Raw genomic sequence first — 19,396 nt, forward strand, 5'->3', positions numbered from 1 at the left:
TTTCAAGGGTTTAAACAAAGTATTTAAGATTTGATTGTTGTAAAGGTGCAGTATCCCTGACGCATTAGAATGTTACATTATATAGCTATGCAATGAGGTTGTGATTCTTGGTTTTGTAAATGCTTGTATGTATACCAGGAGATATTCATAATTCCTTTACCAATGGCATTACATGTGTGAATATAGTGTCCTAAGAGATGTACGTTATAGAAATAATCGAGCAAGAGTGACATAGAGGCAAATATGAACTTGGAATGCCTGTATGTTTAAAAACCAAGGTTTGTTTTGAAAAGCAGTCTGAGCAAAGTACTATTCAGCATTTAGATTTTCAAAAACAGTAAGTTTATGGGATTTGAAAATCTCAAGTCTGTGTAGGGAATGTTTGTGGTACCATATCTGAGCAGTAGCAATTAGCATGGCATATTTTTATTTCATGCCGATATCACCAGGAAGGAGATACTGCACCTTTAATTACTGTATGTTTAGGGTCAGGTGTATTTGAGCAGAAAATGCAAACTTTGTTAAATTCTGAACTGTTTCTACTTGTGGGTATTTTTATCCCATTCTCTCTATTTCTAGACAGTGGAAGCTCTGCCTCTAACCAGGCTGGGGATTCTACTTGGGGATCAGGACAGGTATGTTGTAAAAACCAAAAAACAACCAACCAAACCAAACCAAACAAAACCCCCCAAAACCGAAACAAAATCCCCCCAAACCCAACCAAACCGCAACCGAATCAGTTTGAGTGTTTGATGTGACGTATCCAGGCTCTCCTTGTAAATGCTTTTTTTTTTTTTTTTTTTTTTTTGCTTATTGCTAGAAACAGATTGAAGTTGTTAAGAAAGGGCCAAGGTGTGAGTGCTGCTGACATGTACAGGTGGAAGCTTTCCTCCCACGAACCCTGCAGCTCTACATGCACTACAGGTAGTTATCAGAAGCAGCCAAATTCAACCTCTGCAGAAGTACTGAGATCACCCACTGAGTGAGTCGCTTTTATGTTCGTTAGAGATGGGGAGACCTAGGTAATGCTTAGGGGCCTGATCCAAGGCCCACTGAAGTGAATGGCCTTTGGATCAGACCTCAAGTGAAGTTGCTCTGATCTGCTAAAGCCCAGATCCTGCAATCAGATCTGTGCAGAGGAGCCCTGTGTCCACGAGGAGCCGCTTTCTGACTTGATTGTACTTTTAGTTCACTCTGCACAGGTGTAAATGCAGGGGAGAGGAAAATCAGGCCCTGTCAGGAACCAGCGGGCAACATTTTCAAAAGAGCATCGGTGACTTAGGAGCCTAATTCCCATTGGTGCTAGGCTTCTAAGTCATTTAGGGATTTTTGAAAATTGTACCCATCTCCACTCCACTGTCAGCTCATTCCTTGCAATGTGTCACTTTCAAACCAATCCTAACCATGTGCTTTCAACACTTCTAAATGGATACAGGCAGACCCTGCATAGCACGTTTTGGTTTTTAAAAAGTTCCCTTTTACGTACCGATTAACGTTTTCTTAATTTACTAGCCCAGCAGGGCTACACTGTGGAGTATGGTGCCTTGTAGGACCATAAAGCTTGCACCAAGTTTTAGCATAGTCGCTTCTTGAATTGAGCCACTATGCCAGTGGAATGATTGAAACCCATGTGGCTGGCGTTTTTTTTTTCTTTTTAAACTGTAAAGCTCAGTTTTTTTCTGACAGAGAAACTGTACAACTGTGGCAGAAAACAAAGTTGTTTGAGTTTATTTTGTTTCTCTCTTTCCTGATCTGGAGTCTGATCTCAGTTACATGGGTGGAAATCTGGAGTAACTCCATTGATATCAGTGAGATCAGAATCTGGCCACCGTATTTTCCCCTATTTCCCTCTCAAGGCACAGTTTCAAATGACTTGATCTCCGCGTTTCAGTGATTAGCGGGGAGGGGAGTAATGTTGCTAATAAGTCTGGCCTGTGACAAATCCATGACTTGCCTTGAAATATGCATATAGGTAGAATGATCATCTGACAGTGGGTTTGCCTGTATCATTCCATACATAGCACAGTAGTTAAAACAAGCTGGATACTTCATTGCTTTTGGAATTAGGGCGGAAAAAAAGAGGGGAATAAAATCTTCGGAGGGAGACTTTTTAAGGGAATGAATGCACAGATCTTCTTGTAAGCATGCCAGAGCGGTTGGCTTGTCCTGCTGGCACTGCTATGAAATGTATAGGGACCAGGAACGTGGACAACTGTTCTTCAGTTCAGAATCCTGAAACCCACAAAGTTCAAGTATGTCCTTGAGCTCTGTGATTCCTACTGAACAGCCGTCTCCTAGCTGAGGCAGGCTTTCAACCTGACCCAAACTGAAGCCAGTGGGGAATGTCCTATGCAAACCACTCCTTGATCCTCACCTTTTTTTCTTGACGTGTCGCAGAGGAGTGCTGCAGTGTCAGGAGTTGGTAGATTTCTTTTAGTTTCAGGCAACCTTGTGTTTCAGAAACCTGGCTGGGAGAGCTGGAATTCTTGGTACCTGTAGTCAGATTAGTCTCTTGGTCCCAAGCCATGTCCCAGAAAGGACTGAACAATATTTATTCTGGCTAACAAGGCTGCAGGGGAAAAAGTCCCAGCATGATGACATTCTGCTTTCTGTGCTTAAACAGGGGAGGAGGGTCAGATGCCTCTTTTAATAATCATGTAAGAACCAATACTAGGCCAAGTGCACTGTGTACATCCTGCAGGCAGTAAGGCACAATTGTGGCATGAATTGTGTCGATGTACTGGGTGGAGGGAGATGGGAACCTCTTCCCCAGCCCCGTGGTGCACCCACACAACAACTGGACAGAATAAGAATCTAAAACTCCTTTGAGAGCCAGGAGGAGGGACGCCGCTAACATGCTTGCAGGCCTATGGTGGCAATGGTGAGACCCCCTGAACATCTTGCACCTATGCTAGCATTGGTCGCAAGTCCTGGTTGGGGTGTCATGATGTTCCGCCTTGGAACAGCACTAAGGAGAACTTCAAAGTGTACTACCCCAGGTATCCCCAGGGCCACCCTGCTCCGTACAGGCAGGAAGAACTCTCCATTGTTCCACCCCCCCACCCAATCCCATCCTCTTCCTGCCACCAGCATCCCTGATGACTGTCAGCTCAGGTCATGGCCCTTCAATTTTAATTTGGAAAGACATTTTGGAACATGCAGCTCACAAACAGTTTGGGTGTAAAAATCACCAAGCATGCATTTTGTGTGTGTGTATTTTTTTTAAAAATAGGAGTGATGTCCACATATGCAATGTGTGTTCGTTATGATGGGATCGAAGTGGATGATACGTACTGTGATGCCATGACCCGTCCCGAGCCTGTCCATGAGTTCTGTGCTGGAAGAGAATGCCAGCCAAGGTACTATATCAGTAAGGAGTTCTTCACGGGGCCATACATTTTGTCTTCCTTAGAATTATTTGGAGCTGGTGGGGATTCTCTTCTAGGTTCTGAGCAGTGATGGGCCAAGCCACCAGGTTCAGAACCTCCCCGAAGTTCCCGGGGTGTTTAGATCTGGGGTTTGGTTTGGGCCCATCTTTAATTACCAAGGCTATCTCCTGCCCAGGCCAGCACAACAAGGGGAAGAAGAACTCTTTGGGTCAGAGACAGATTCTTCACAGTGAGTTAGGTTGAAACATGCTTTATTGATCCTTGGATGTTTGCATTAGTCAGGAGCGGGACAAACCTCTTGCATGGTGGTTTAGGCTGGGAAGTTAGAGCCTGTTGGAGCACTGCGTAAGGGCCTTGCCTGGCTGAGGGTGTAAGGGGAGGAGGCTTCCTGATCCCTCTTCCCCTCCTGCACCTTTCCCAGCAGTGACTCACATGGCAGGACTCAACCTTGCTCCCAAACAACAGCTACTGTTGACGTAGAACCTAGACCAATTTCATTCTCCACTCTTGTAAGGGGAAGGGGAATCAGCCAACAAGTGTTACATTCCCAGAGCGTTGCTAGCATCAGCGATCATGCTAATGCTCACTGAGATGCATCAGCAACAGTGTTGGGTCTAAATGAGAACCCTGGGTTTGATCCCCCAAACTCTGGGACAGTTCAGACTCTGACCCAGTTCCTGATATGAACTGCATGGTTCGGATCCGCCTCTGCAATGGAACCCCAAATCCAAAGATCTTTCCATGTTGGGGAAGTTGAGATACCAATCCAGATTCAAACTTTATGGCTTAGGTCCATCTCTGATTACATTTTTTAAAAGGTTTGTTCTTTTCAAGGTTCGCTAGAAACGCAAGTTTTGGGTGGGATAGATCGATGCCTGCCAAAGAGAAAAGGGCTAAACCAGGCAGGGAAAGAAACGTTACTTGTTGTACGACAGGCGGCACAAAGTGAAAAGAAGCAAAACTGTGCGATGAACTTTCTGTAATAGTGCCTTGTTGCTGAAATAACACAAAGCTAGGCTAGAGCCGTGTCAAGGGTCTGCATAAACCTGCAAACACATGGAAAGGGGAAGTTTAGCATTTTGGCAATTGGTGCCGGGTTTATTGTATTGGAAAGGTGTGTGTGTGTGTTTGGGAGTGTGAAAAGCTCTCTGGACCCAGGTTATTGAGGCTGGCCACATTCACCCACCCCACTGTGCCCAAGTCTTGCTAAATGCTTTAGTGTCTCCTCTGAATGTAGGTGGCACTTTGATGTGTGCAGTGACTTTTTAGAGCTGCCCCGCTCATGGCACCCAAATCCTTATTTGGAGCTTACGTCCAGAAGCAAACATGTGGCCCCTGGAGTGTGTACCAAGCACAGCGACCTTTTTGCTCGGAGACGTCAATGCTCTAGATCCATATTGCTTGACCTTTTCAGGTTGGCCACCCTCAAAACCTTTTGCGACCCCGTCTATATTTACTATAAAAGCCGGGGTAAAAAGGTCTCAGTGTTAAGCCTAGATAATTGCTTTGCGTATGTGATTCAAGAGGTCGATTGAGAATTCTTGACCTTGAGGGATAACGGTGGGGGTGGGGGGAGAGGGGAAGGGCGAGAGTTTCGCAACACCATGAGACCTCTTGATTGCCTTCGTGACCCCCTGCCCTGGGCATCGTGACCCACCAGCTGAAAACTGCTGCTCAAGAACCATTTCTTTCCCCCTCACTTTCCTAATGGGTTGATTTTTACATTTGAAACAAAGCATGTTTCGTCAAAATACCTGCAGCATCGTAACTGCACTATACTCACTGCTTGATACAGCCCTGTCTTATGCATGTGTTTATATAACCAATCAAACAGATTAGCTAAGCACTGACTTCTGATGTCAGTGGAATTAAACCTGGGGTAAATGTGGCACATTAGGCCTACTGTGGTTTTTGAACGCTGTAAGGGTACTCTCTGTATTGAGTAAGGGAGCATGTAACCTAGGCAGCTCTTTTAAGTGTACCCCAGGGCAAAATAAGAGGGTTCAGTCCTTGGAGATTCTGTGGTATCCCCACCTCCTATTGACTTCCAGGGATAAATCCCAAAGCTTGTTTAATAATGAGCTGGGTGATCAGTTTATTTCTCCCATTTTAGACATTTCTTAAAGTATTTTCTTTAAACTTGGGGTGATTATTGGTGCTTTTGAAGGCAAGGATATGACATCGATGCTGGGCGTAGGTGGGCAATGCACACGCTTCCCTTCACAGTCCAGACATGGATGCCTTGGTCAGCAACAGTAATGCATTTATCTTAAAACTTCTGAAGTGAATCTGCCAACTGTGTGGAAATGTGCTCTGGATGTATGTCCTTTTAGGGCTAGACTGAGACCACAAAGGTCAGTTTCACATGGAACTATCTGGCTGTCTATCTCAGGGTTTTGTTCTGGCGTCTGTTACGGTAGTGTCTGTGCATCTTACAGTTCATGTGAACTCAGGTCTCCAGGGTGAAATATTAGTAGATTGATGCACAGCAACACCTAATCCTACCTTGTATGGAGATATCTGAGTCGTTTACAGCCCCGTTACAGAATGTGCCTATTGCAACAATCTCCGTACCAGATTTACCACTTACAGGGTCACTGACAGCTTTGAAGAACCATTGCTGAGCTCCGATAACCTTCACATAATACCGTTTTCCTAATCCAGTATTACGCTCACACCTCCTGCACATCTCCCATTCAGAATGTGAATACTCCAGTTAGAATCTCTCTCACTTCCTTGCAGGTGGGAGACGAGTAGCTGGAGTGAGTGTTCCCGCACCTGTGGGGAAGGATACCAGTTTCGCATCGTCCGATGCTGGAAGATGATCTCTCCTGGTTTCGACAGCTCTGTCTATAGCGATCTGTGCGAATCTGCTGATATTACCCGGCCGGACGAACGCAAAATCTGCAAGAACCCAGCATGTGGCCCTCAGTGGGAAATGTCTGAGTGGTCAGAGGTAAATTCCCAGAAGTGCTGGCAGCCTGTGGAGAGACAGCAGGCAGCAGTGGCTAGGGATCAGCCCCCACGTGATATACATGATTGCCAAGTTCTCCTTGCTTCCAGATCCCAAGATAAGGGGAGGCAGAGCTGAAAACTAAGATGCAAATCCACTGACTTCCACACAGACGCACATAAGCCAGGACTATCTTAGCATTGTTCTTAAAACCAACCCCCAGGGTGGCCCTGCTGGTGCTAGCAATGGCAAGAGTATTCCCATGTGCCAGCCCCTAGTGTTTTAACTACTGTCTCCTAGGCCTGCTCCCAGTGGTGTGCCAGCGTTCACATTTGAATGAGGCCATGATGCAAACAGGGTCTTGGGGTGGAGATGTTTCCACAGTGCCCCCCTGCACCTCACAGGACTTGGCTTGTGTAAATCCCCACAAGCTCCCTCTAGCTCACCAATGGAGATGATTATGTCTCTCCTTGGCAAACATCTAGCCAGAGATGGCCTCAGACCTGGTCTCCAGACCTCTGAACTTCTTGAACTCCGGGGAATTTGGGTCAAGCCTGGGAGCATCTCTGCTCCTAGCCAGAGTTTTAGATTTTTGAGTCTGGTTCTTAAACAAGAGGACTTTTCTCCCACAGGAATCTTGTTCAACTGCACAGTGGCTGGGGGATATAAGAACATAAGAACGGCCATACTGGGTCAGACCAAAACCTTAGAACCTTAGCGTGACTGACACCTGTCTTTTCTTCATCTTTCCTGACCTTCCTGTGTGCTGACTAATGAAAAGGGTGGTGAGGTTTGATTCTGCATTTGCTCATGCCACTCCCTGCCTGTCCTTTTCCACTAGGAGAACAGCTCCTGCGAATCCCGCTTCTTACCTGGCACAGTGAAATCTGAAAAACAATTGTGCCTAATACATTTCTGAGTGCCTGAAAAATATGTGTGGAGAGGAGGCTGCATCTCATAAACAATGATATTTTCTTAGAGCCATCTCTTCTTCCCGTCAGATTTCACTGCACCAGGCGGAACATTAAACGTTCAGAATTCTTCCGTAAGCACATCGCTAAACCATTTGGAAAATATTTCTGTGATATGTCTAATGTGGAACAGTTATTCTCTCGTCTGAGTTTGTCAGTGTACATGTAAAAACCTTTGTGACATGGCAGAGGCATTCGGGAATGTTTTTAGCTGCGAAGTCATTCTCAAGAGGGGTCAGTCTCTAGGTTTCATAGATCCTTTTCTGTCTCCTCCAGTAGAGATCTTTTGAATCCATTTACAACCACTCCATCCTGCTGTGTGCCAGAGAATCTCTGCCAGCATTCCAGTATTTAACTTTCTAACATAAAACTCTTTAAATGATAAAACCAGGGTCCTTTCTTTGGGGGCCCAGGGACAGATTTTGATCTCAGGGTAAATCTGGAATAACTGCATTGACTTTAGTGGAGTTGTCATGGGTTTACACCCAAGTAATAGAGATCGGGATCTAGAATGGGTTTTCAGTAAATGTGTAAAACACACGTGCAAGAGTGCAGTCATGCTCACACACGTTGATGGAAAACAATCCCTAACTCTTAAGGTTTTTTTTCAACTTTTAAATCTTGAAGTCACAGTACTGGTCCCTCTCCACAGGAGCGAGAAACAGCAAAGCCAAATTGCTCAAGGATGCTAAGGAAACACAGGAGTTTACCCTTCCAGTTCAGACAGCTGATCAGTGAGTCAGATATCCTGCCTTGCTCAGTGGCTGATAACTCATGTGTCAGAGGATGTCTAAGCAGCCCCATAACAGCGCTGGACAATGATGCATTGCTGCACGTGGGGTGGGGAATAATTTCCTGCCTGACCTGGGGGCTGATTAGCTTGTGCCCTGAAGTATGAGTTTTGGCTTTCCTTAGGCATAGATACGTTATTGCTCACAAATTAATCCAGGCCCCTTTCTAAGCAAGAACAAGCACAAATCCAGGCCAAATTCTCTGCTGGTGCAAACTGGCCCAGCTCCACTGACTTCAATGGAGCTGTGCCAGTTTACGCCAGCAGATGATTTGACCTCTTTTCTCCCAGGAGACACTTTAAAGGCCATCTTTACACTGAATGCCAGTGGTAAGTAGGTTTTTCTCTGTAGTGGAAAGTCTGGTGGGCTCTTTTATTTTGTAGGATGTTTTGACTTTTCCAGTTCAATGGAGAAAGCTTCCTGAGCATGTTCTGACGCTGTAGTTTGACGGGCTTAGCAAACCAAAGTGGTGTGTGTTATAGAATTCTATCTACTTCTCCAGCATGTGTTGGGGACAGATTGCTGACACGTCTCCCAGAGTAGCTCTTCTGAGCTAAAGGCCCTGCATTTTGTTCGGCAGACCCACAGGAATGGGAAGCTTCCATTGTGTTTCTAGTGCGTTTTATATTTTACGGCACCGTGATAAATGCTCTTACCTGCACGACCCCCTTGACATCAATGGCTCCAGATGGAAGTGTGAGTGCACAGCCTCTCCGAATCAGGCCCAAAGCATCCCCACTGGGCGCCTAGAAAATGGAGCTGCTTGCACCCTGTGGCCACTTTTGGAAAATGTCGGCCTTCAGGCCAAATCTCGCTCTCCGCTACATGTGCATTAATAGGAAGGGAGCCGCATGAGTATGTATGGGATGGGGTTGCACTGATGGAACTGAGAGCAGAACTGGCCACTCTGAGCGGGAGAAGGATATTAAGTCTGGGCAGAGGGAGGTCTTTTAGTGCATTCTTTGCTGGTCCTCCTGAACAAGAGCAAAGTGCTTCCGTGAACTGTAGCCAGCTAGTGGACTGAATGGCTGGCCGTGCCCTCTAACCCAAGCACCTTGCCCCCTTGAAGCTATTTTGCACGGGGCCAGTAAGTTAGCTGCATAGCTGTCTGAGAGCTCCCAAGCGCTCTGGAGAGTATGTGTGTACCGTGGAGAGGAGATGGGCCACTCCCAGCCCTGCCTGTGCTTAGCACGAAGGCAAGATGTAACCCTTCCTGTGCATTCGAACTTGTCCGCCCATGCAGCCCAGGGCTGGTTTTGCCATCTAATATTTTACAAGCAGAATAATACACATGTTTTCCCTGCATTTTTAGAAAGTTTCATGTTAAGAGATTAAAAAAGGCCAACATAAATCACACCTTAAACCAGATGCTTTGGCTGCTGCCTGGGCCGCGTGTGCCCCATCCCTGTCAGGAGGGCGAGAGCAGAAACCAGCTGCGTTGCATGGCCGGGACTGTCCATGGACTCTGCTGACCCAGTCCCGTTTCATTCTGTGCCCCACTAGTGTTCGGCCAGGTGTGGCGAGAGGAGCGTGGTGACCAGGGACATCCGGTGCTCGGAAGATGAGAAGCTGTGTGATATGAACACCAAGCCGCCGGCTGAGAAGAACTGCACTGGGCCCCCCTGTGACCGACAATGGACCGTGTCTGACTGGGGACCGGTGAGTGACCTCTGCGGGGTGAGGGTTGGGAAGGAAAGGAACAGTGGATCCTAGTTCGTTGTTCATATTAGCTGTTTGTGAGCAGTTTGAGGGGAGAAGGAGACCATTGTAGGCCAGGCTCTATTATGTCATTTACAGTTCACAGGCCAAATTCTGCTTTCAGCTGCGCAGCCAACCCTGGTGACCTCTGTGAAGCTACGTGGGGATAGAGTTTGGCTCAGACAGGGCAATGGGGAGAGTTTCCCCTTCCCGCCCCTAATATCCTGACAAGAGTTGTGAGGTCTAATGGTTACAGCAAGAGAGCAGGAATCTGGACCCCCGGGGTCTATAACCAGTCCAGTCAGTGACCTTCTAGCAACCTTGGGCTAGTCATCAGTGGCCTGACAGCAGGGATACAGCTTTCCTTCTGTGCCCGTTTCCCTGATGGCAGGATGGCTTAGTAACACTTTGCACTTGCCATCTAGGGCCCCAAAGCACTTTACAAGGGCTCAGCATCATTAGCTATATTTTACAGATGAGGAACCTGAGGTACATGGTGGCAAAGTGATGAGCTGTGAGCAAAGCAGAACAAAAGCCCTGCTCTCCAGATTCCCAATCCTCTCCTCTAACCACTAGACTATGCTGCTGCTCAGCAGTAATACGCTGCCAGTGTAATCCTTTCCTCACCGGCGTGCTGGGAGGATTTATGTCATGAGGTTGGTAAGGCACTCAGCACTGGAAATGCTTCCCCTGCTGCCACCTTTCTGGCTGGGGAGGGCAGGGTACAAGCATTCAGAATCCATCAGTGAGGGAGGAGTCACTTGTAAACCTCTCCAACCAATGGCTGAGCATCCTTTCCCTTGAAGTGCTCCTCCTAGCCCAGCATGCCCCGAGAGAGAGAGTGAAGGGAGGAGATGGGGGGACACCCAGTGTTTTAATGGCTTGGACAGCAGCAGCGAGCCTGAGAAGAACAGTCCCTCCCCGTTTGGTAGCACACATTGAAATTATGTGAGTGGTGCAACTCCAAATACAGCCGTGTCCCATGCAGCAAGAAGTAGTGAATCAGGGCAATAAAATTCCCGAGCGCTGAGAAGCAGCGTCTCCAGCATTAGCAAAGAAAAGAGCAGAGAGCTCCGAAACCCAAATGCTCCTTTTGTGTCAGGGTCTGTGAATTAGTGGGGCTGCAGCAAATATTCTTGCCATCTGAAAACTCTCAGTTAAGCTGACCTGGCACGGCTTCCCACTGTATGGAGATTACATTGAACTTGTTATAGTTCGGAGATCTGGGCTTGGCAGGGACATGCAGGCTTCCAGGAACACCCTCATCTCCAACGTGAGCAAAATACTGGCGGTAGAGTTCTTGCACCATCTTCTGTGAACCAGTCCATTAAAGGGAGATGGAGTGTGTGAAGGGAGGTGATTACGGCTGTCATCACAGTCCTGGGCTTGGGGGAGGAAAGGCTGCCAGCTCAAATTTTGCAATCCACAAATGATTTTTTTTTGCCCTTGGGCCCTCCTGGTCTGGAAGGAGAGACCCCAGGAGTCCTGTGTGGAAGCGCAGGTCCCAAGGCCAACAGACTGGCCCACATTCCCAGCCTCTTCCTGCCTTTGTTAGGTCCATGTGGCTGAACGATTTCCAGGTCTGTTGAGGCCCTTATTTACAACACTTCCCACTAACTGCAACTACACTGACACCTGCTGTTATCGGCTGCTGTTCAGAGGATGAGAGGCAGCCAGTGGGCTTAGAGCCACTGCGGGGTGGGTGGAAAACTCTATCCATCTCCCTGTCCCGCAGCGTCTTGCTTGAATAAACAGCTGAGCGGCTCTGTTCCAAAAAACAAAGGAATTTATGAGCCCTTTATGTGGCTCTTGTGCAGACTCACTCCTAGAGGGGGCAGGGTCCGCCAAGGGAAGCGGGAGAGTGCGCAGCCAGGCTGTTCCTCACAGCACTTCCTTGGGTGGGAGTGAATGGCAGACGGTTTGGCCTGCCCCTGAGATGTGCCAAAGCTGGAAGGACGAGCAGTCGCCGCACAAGGTATTTTTTTCCTCTGCCGGCTCAAATGTACAAAACTAGCAAACTGCACATGAAAACCAAACCCCTGCAGAAGCCGATCCGAGTGATTTTGGTCATGGAAACCCCTTGACAATGAATAGGGGACCTTCACTTCATCCTGCCTTTGCTTCGGCATCCTCCCTTCCCTGAACGTGCAGGTAAACGATTATTCAGTGATGCCAGGCTCCTTTCTTTGCAAACTTTGCAGACTTTGGTCCAAATTCTAACCTCTATTCCACAAGGGCCCTCCCATTGACCTACGTAACTGAGAACAGAACTCAGCCCTGGGAGCTGAACGGGTGTGTGTTATTCAGCGTGGTTCAGTTTGGGCAAACCTATTTCAGCCTATGAGTTGCTCAAAAATTCTGTGTCCCTGAATAAGCTGTTCACCCTGTGTGATTGGCTGGTACCGAAGTCACCTGGTGCAGTTTCTGCTCTCCAGTTAGTTGACACTGAAACCCGCTCAGTCCTTTGCAGATGGCGGTGCGGATGCTCCAGATGTGAAATTTTATGTGGACAGGCATTTGCGCAAGTGGCAGTGAAGTGGCCTCATTCTTCTGACCAAAAACTAGCTCCCAGTGGAGGTCAATCAAAGGGCTTGCAGATAGCAGCAAAGAGAATTCACCATTTTCAGTACCCTTTTTGGGGGTAGTATTCACCCTGGTACTATTCAGTCAGGTGGTCAAGTGACATAGAGATGCTTTTGTAGTAATAATCTCCAGTTCTTTCTCCCCAGAATGATTGCCCTTTAAGAGCAGTGGCGAGCAGTGTCTATCTTACCTGGTTCGGTCTGTCGTATATAGGCGAGCTAGCTGTGCTCTCACACTCTCTCTGTCTCGGTCGTATCTGAGCGAGTGAGAACCTGTCAAGCTCCGAGCTCAGATCTATTGTTTTGGGTTCCGCTTCAACTCTAAGTAAAAGACGAATTCATTCGGGAGGGTTTTGGAAGGAGAGGAGCATCTTTGCTGCTGTTACTTTAGACTGTTCTCTTCCTCGGCGTGAGTGCAAAGGGAGTGTGTCCCTATCTACACTCAGGCTGGTCTGTTCGTGAGATTGACCGGAGGAAGTGACATGGTGACTGTAGCTGAAATGATGTGGAGTGTGAGAGAGACCAAGCAATAGACCAGGTTTCCCATCCCGATGATTGAGAGCTCCTGGGTGTCTTACAACTCGTAGATCAATGGTCATTTCAGGGAAGTGGTTTGCTTGCTTAATCGATCCAGAGGCAGTAGGGTGACTATTTAAGTGACGCAGACTCATCACCTCCCCACCTGGCAGCCAACGTATCTTCCTCTGCTCAGTCTTACATTGGTGAGGCTCTTAGTTGGGAGATGGCTCGTTCCACATGAGGCCTCCCCAGCACATAAGCCCTGGGGTGCAGGAATCTCCAGTGTACAGGTGCAGAAAAGCATGGGCCTCTTTTGAGTTTACAGTCAGTTGGGTGTGCAAAAGTGGATGTGCAAATTTGGAGCATGGCTTGTCGCTAGCTGAAAATTTGATCCACAGATTCAAGGCTCATTGTGCCTGTTTTTGCTTTCTCTCCGCCCCAGACCTTTCCATAGCTTTGATGTGATTTTTCCAGTTAAGTTAGGGGGTCCACTGCCGAGACGTCCGCCACCTCCATGCACAAGTGAGGCCCATCGTTAAAACCGGAGGTGGTCCCGCTGCAAAGTTCTGATTCAGATCTGGAACCCGCACCAAACTTCCTCTTAGTTTAGGAGTGGTTTGATGCAGGCTCAGGTTAAAGAGCATCTCGAAGGATCACACCCTTGTTTTGCCGGCTGCAGCACAGAGGTCTCCCCATGCAGATGGATCCGATCGTGAAATTCCCTGCTCGGTTCTTCCTCAGGCAAAGTTCCCTGTGATTTGACTGTTAGAGGACTTTAGCATTTACCATCCTGTGCATGAAGGTGACAGGGTCTCTTAGCCTTGGGTATAATCTTTGCTTGACATTGCCAACGTTCATGCGATTCAAAACAACCCTCCACCCTATTCCCCAGAAAAAAACTTTCTTAAAAAAAAGGTACTGTGTGTTTGTTCCCGAGCTATTTTTACATGGATTTTGATTCATTGGCATTGTCTAAAAATAAGTGGTCTCCATGGCGACGGGCTGCACTGTGAGATGTAGCGCATCTCCTTAAAGAACCGCAACAAAAGCACATGGGAACGCTCGGTGTTTAAAATATAGCTCAAGACAATACCTGTGGGGGGGGTGTTTCCTTTTATTTAAATCCAGGGGCTATATTTATAACCATTTACCTTATTTTTCATGGTCTCTTTGAAAGCTGCCACCTGTTTCCTCTAATGCAGGCAAAACACTGGGCTTTCTATATGCCCCTTATATCCTCTCCCCTGCCAGTGAGACTTGAGTTTAGGGGTGACCAAACTCCATTTGCCAGGGATGCATTGGCAACCAGGTCCCTCATTCTGTGCCGTAGTCTGCCTTGCTTCCTGACTAGTCCCATTGTGTGCTGCTCTGTGAGCATGGGTGGCAAGGGCCAGCCCATCATGGTCATATGCCATCAATGTCCTTACGTTTAAAAATAAATGGCTACCACCATAATATATGGGGGCCCCTAACTCGGGGGCATATGTTGTTTCTTGGCTGAGATCACCAGCAATCAATGCAGGGGATTGGTTTTGTAAGGAAGGATGGTCTTGTGGTTAAGGCTCTGGGCTGGGTCTCTGGGTCCAGTAGCTGGCTCTGCCACAGACCCCCTGTGTGACCATGGGCAAGTCACCTAATCTCTTTGGCCAAGATGTTGTGATTTTTTTTGTTTGTTTTGGGTGCCCAACTTGTGACCTTAAAGGGTCACTGACTTTCAAAACGTGCTGGGGGGAACAAAGACCGCAGCAATTTGTGAGGCTTAGTAAAATTCCAGGGTTGGGTCAGTTCCTAGTTAGCCTGGGGTAACTCATTCCATATTGTTAAGAGCTGCCCATAATGCAGCTGAGTTTGCCCAGTCAAAAACACACACACATGGTCCCCGCCGCAAGGGACTTACACCTGAAGTCAGATTGAGACACACAGGAATCCCACCCATTCCGCTATGGGCCCGTCACGATGAGGGTCTCATGGAGGGCTTCCCAACAGCCATGTGTTTTGAAGAAGGGATCGGGGAGGCATGGGGCTGCTCACAGGAATGTGGGGTGTTTGTACCCTCCCATTACTCACCAGTACCTCTCTGCTCTTTTTGTTTCAGTGCAGTGGCAGCTGCGGGCAGGGGAGGATGATCAGGCACGTGTACTGTAAAACCAGCGATGGCCGTGTGGTGCCAGAGTCCCAGTGCAACCTGGAGACCAAGCCGCTTGCTATCCACCCCTGCGGGGACAAGAACTGCCCTTCCCATTGGCTGGCACAGGACTGGGAACGGGTAAGAGCCAACCCACCTCGAGATTTGCCTGTTCCAACCGATGGATGCGGCCGTCCCATTCATATGAGGGAATGAGCCTCAGGAGGGAGGGTGCTGAAGGGGGTCTTGATTCCTGGGTCTGTTCCCCACTTTGACTTGCTATGAATTATGTCCCCTGTCTGGGCCTCAGGCTTCCCAAAAGGGGATAATGCTAGAGATCTCAAGTGCCTCATTGCTAGGACTTTGGGAGGTCACTGGTGTGACCCCCTGCTCCCCTGTGGTGTTGGCAGTGGGTGGTGGAGGGCCTGCGTGGGATTCTGGACAGACTGGTGGCCATTTGGGGGTGTTTTCCTCACGGCTGTGGGGAATATGCCTGTGGAGCAGCACAAGGAGAACTCGGTCCCTTGGAGGCCAGGAGTGAGACCAGCCCAAGCTTTTCTGCCTGAGGTCACACTACATTGGGCTTCTCTCCGACGCTTTATTTTGGGCTCTCTCTCTGTCTGGCTTCCGTCCTTGGCAGTGCAACACCACGTGCGGCCGGGGCGTGAAGAAGAGGATCGTGCTGTGCCTGGAGATTGTCAACGGGAAAATCAAAACACGGAACCCCACCGACTGTGACGTCACCAAGAAACCCATAGAAGAAACCACCTGCTTTGAGCGGCCTTGTTTCAAGTGGTACACGACTCCCTGGTCTGAGGTAAGGTGCAGCCTGTAGGAACTGGGATTGCTGAGGTCTAGGGTGTGTTCTGGGGCAGCAGGTGCTCTGATTAGAGCAGGGGACTAACAGATGGGAGGCAGCAGCATCCTGGTGAGAAGTAGGAGAGTCCAGTGGACAGGGCACCAGATTATGAGTCAAGAGACCTGGGTTCTGTTCCTGCCTCTTCTGCCTTAGCTTAGGCAGGTTATTTCCCCATTCTGTGCCTCAGTTTCCCTATCAGTAAAATGAGGACAATGGTACTAGTGCACCTTCGTAAAGTGCCATGAGCTCTGCAGCTGGGAAGCAGTAGCCGAGCTCTCAGTAACATCATTCCTAATGGGCACTCTGGTGGGAAACCTCAGCAGAGCCCAGCGGCTTTCCTGACCGGGGGAAGAGGCGATCGTTTCCTCCACCGATGTGGCCCTTCCTGTGCAGAGAGCATGGAAACTGCTGTTTCTGGAGTGCTAAAATGTTTTCAAACGCTCACTCTGCCGATGGCCCAGTGGGTTGGATCACATGGCTGTTATGTTCATAGGACGCCAATCTCCAGGGCTGTCAATCTGGAGCCTTTCATGGGCGCTACATCCACCTTCTCTGTAAAGATGTGGGGGTGAGGGGAGTCCCATTCCTTTGCAAGACTGTTTAATATGTGCACTGTGAATGAGTGACACCTCATCAACACAGCAATCCTTGGAAAACTCGCCCCCTCTCCCAGCCCTGCCCCCACTACGAAAGAGCCAGATCCTTTCCCTGCTCTGTCTGGCACGGCGAGGCCTGCTCACTAGATGTAAATGCCCTTAGGAAGACGGCGCACAAAATGAACTGTTCCAGTTTAGCTCACATGGCACAGCCGGCGATGGATCAGCCAGCGAGGTGTGGTGCGCTTGCCAAGAGCTGATTAGGAGTTGGCTACGGGTGCCAAGGCAGCCTTTTGTTGTCTTCGCAGCTCGGGGCAGAGTGCCGGCCCTGCCAGGATATAATCAGTACTTGCCGTGCTTTTGGAGAACAGCAGTGAAAGGAAGTGTTTGGGTTCGGCTTATTTTATTTTTGCAATCGCTTGTAGGAGTCTGGCTTAGTCTGCAGGGGCAGCCGCAGTAATTGTGTAATGGGACGGGGGGGGGGCTGTAAAAGGGAGGGGGGAGATACTGGCAGCGAGTGGGGCTAGGAGAATTGGGGTCAGCACAGGGTGCTCGGAGCAGGGAAACACTTCCCGGTGTGTCCTCTGCCGATGGATCAGTGGAACAGGCAAAGATTTCCCTGGGTGGTAGTGGGGAAAGCATTGCTGGTTTTGCTTGCAGCGTTGCAGTCATGTTGGTCCCAGGAGATGAGAGAGAGAAGATGGGGTGAGGTAATCTCTCTAACTGGACCAACTTCTGCTGGAGGAAGGAGAGAGCTTTCGAGCTTCACAGAGAAAGCGTGGCCCTTCCACCAATGGACACTGGTCCAATAAAAGATATGATATCACCCACCTTATCTCTTTGTCGATAGTTTTGGGGCAGTTCCCAGTGGGGAGCATCTGCATCCCCATGTCGCTACTGCTAGTATGAATTCCCCCTGCAAAGCGAGGGCACGGCCTGAATGGTGCATAGAGGAGGAGCTGATCTCTCTGCCTAAAGATGGTCCTTGCAGAGCTGGCTTGAGGCACATTGGTAGGGGTCACTGCTGAGAAGCTTTGCCCTGCTACAGCCTGTCCTGTGGTGAATGAGGCTGCACCCGTCACCGGGGCTATTTCTGGGGCATGACGTACAAAATCCCTAAATATATCCCAGGAAATCGTGTAACAAGTCAACTCCCTAACTGCGTGACAACTCAACACTGGACCGGACTCTGGTTCTGACTGCGTGACAGGGGCAGCTGTAGGGAAACTCTTGTCTAGCAGTCAGTGGCCGGAATCCAGACCCCAAAAGCTGGGTCTGGTTCCTGGCCCAATTGCTGCAGATGAGCCTCTGTCCTGCCTCGCAAGATGTGTTTTGTCGTTATCATTATTTACACAGCACAGTAGGTGTGTGCGGTGCTTCAAAGGCAAATCAATAACCACAGGTCCCTATCATTATACTAGAGCCCTTTCCTTCAGAGGTCCAGACAGCTTGCTGAGTTTAGTTTTTAAAACCAGTCATTGGTGTAGTCTGGAATCAATACAGCAGCCCCCACTGCAATTCCAGTGTGACAGTGCATCCGAACGTCAGTAAACAGAGACAGGCTGTACTCAGGGTGGCGTTGGCTTTGCAACATCTGCACTAGGCACGCTGAGCGGCGGGCCCTGTTTCGTCTGAAAGCCCCAAAACTAAGGGGCTGGGACGTTGGGACTGGGTGTCACCCAGCATGCTAAGCGGCTCCCCTTGGCTACACCAGCCCCAGGAGTGAAATCCACCCCGTGCGGCGGGTCAAAGCAAGGCCTAGATGCTGCCGATGTGGGACATGAGTGGTGCCTGGCTCTGCGTGGCGGGGGGATGTCCGTGCTGTGCTGAGGGAAGTCGGGAAGGTGTTTGGATTGGTTTTGCAGCCACCAAAGGTTTGATTCAAAAGAAAACTGTTTCACCCTGATGGGGTTACTTGATTCTATCTGAAAGAGGAGCAATGAGTCTCTGTGCACCCCAAAACCAGGGCTCGTCAGTTTCTAGTCGAGGATTTCTGTGCACAGCCCTCGGAGGCCTGCTGCCTCTGCCAACAATATCTCTGTCTCGCTCTGTTCACCAGTGCACCAAAACCTGCGGCGTTGGCGTGAGAATGCGAGATGTGAAGTGCTACCAGGGCACAGATATTGTTCGTGGCTGTGACCCGCTTGTGAAGCCTGTTGGTAAACAAACCTGTGACCTGCAGCCCTGCCCTACTGAGCCACCAGGTGAGGAGAAAGAATCCAGATCGTCTTGCCAAGACACGGTTTGGGGCTGTGTTTTCAGTGCAAGCCAGTAAGGAACAGGAGCTAGACTAAGGCCTTGTCTACGTGGGAAAGTTTTACCATTTATACAGACTATACCTGTATACAAGCTAAACCCATACAGTTACACAGGTATAGTTATACCGGTATAACCCCTGTGGAGACGGTCTGCTATAGGAGTGGCTTGTATCGGTTCACTTATGTTGTGTGGGAAGGGGCTTAAGCTAAACTGGAATAAGCCATTTTCACACTACTACTTCTCAGGTGCATTGATCCTCCGAGGTGCTGAACACCCTCCACTCCACTCCTGTGGCATGTTTTGTAAGAGCAGAAATCTGGCCAATGTTACTTCCCCTCATTGTTACACAGTGCTCGGTGCACTTGTTATATGCCTCGTAGCTGCCCTCCACCCCAGAGATGGCTGCTTTTCAGTGGCACTGTATGTGTATTGTTTGCACAGTGATTGGAGACTTATGCATGTATCTTTATTCATGAGGAACGCTAGCTACTGTGCAATAAGATGCAGCAGAGACAGTTTGGCTTTTTGGGCAGAGCACAGGACTGGGACTTGGCTCTGCACCGGGCTGCTGGGTGACGTTGGGCAAGTCACGGCAACACTCTGTGCCTCAGTTTCCCTATCTGTAAAATGTGGATAAATGACACTGACCTTTGG

General features: G+C 48.9%; 1 protein-coding gene across 2 annotated transcripts in view; it reads left to right on the plus strand.

Annotated features, from left to right (window-relative positions):
- The window catches only part of ADAMTSL2 (ADAMTS like 2), a 46,260-nt gene that overhangs the window by 24,380 nt on the left and 2,484 nt on the right, over positions 1-19,396 (plus strand). Inside the window, exons 12-18 of one of the 2 annotated variants that reach the window (XM_043530440.1) lie at positions 821-924; positions 3,233-3,359; positions 6,132-6,345; positions 9,608-9,763; positions 14,999-15,169; positions 15,669-15,845; positions 18,543-18,687. In XM_043530440.1, coding sequence (XP_043386375.1) covers positions 821-924; positions 3,233-3,359; positions 6,132-6,345; positions 9,608-9,763; positions 14,999-15,169; positions 15,669-15,845; positions 18,543-18,687 — 1,094 coding nt within the window. The remainder of the gene's footprint in view (positions 1-820; positions 925-3,232; positions 3,360-6,131; positions 6,346-9,607; positions 9,764-14,998; positions 15,170-15,668; positions 15,846-18,542; positions 18,688-19,396) is intronic. The other variant, XM_027823457.3, reaches the window with a different exon arrangement.

This window comes from Chelonia mydas, chromosome 16, assembly GCF_015237465.2.
Source record: "Chelonia mydas isolate rCheMyd1 chromosome 16, rCheMyd1.pri.v2, whole genome shotgun sequence".
In the NCBI taxonomy this organism is placed as follows: domain Eukaryota; kingdom Metazoa; phylum Chordata; order Testudines; family Cheloniidae; genus Chelonia; species Chelonia mydas.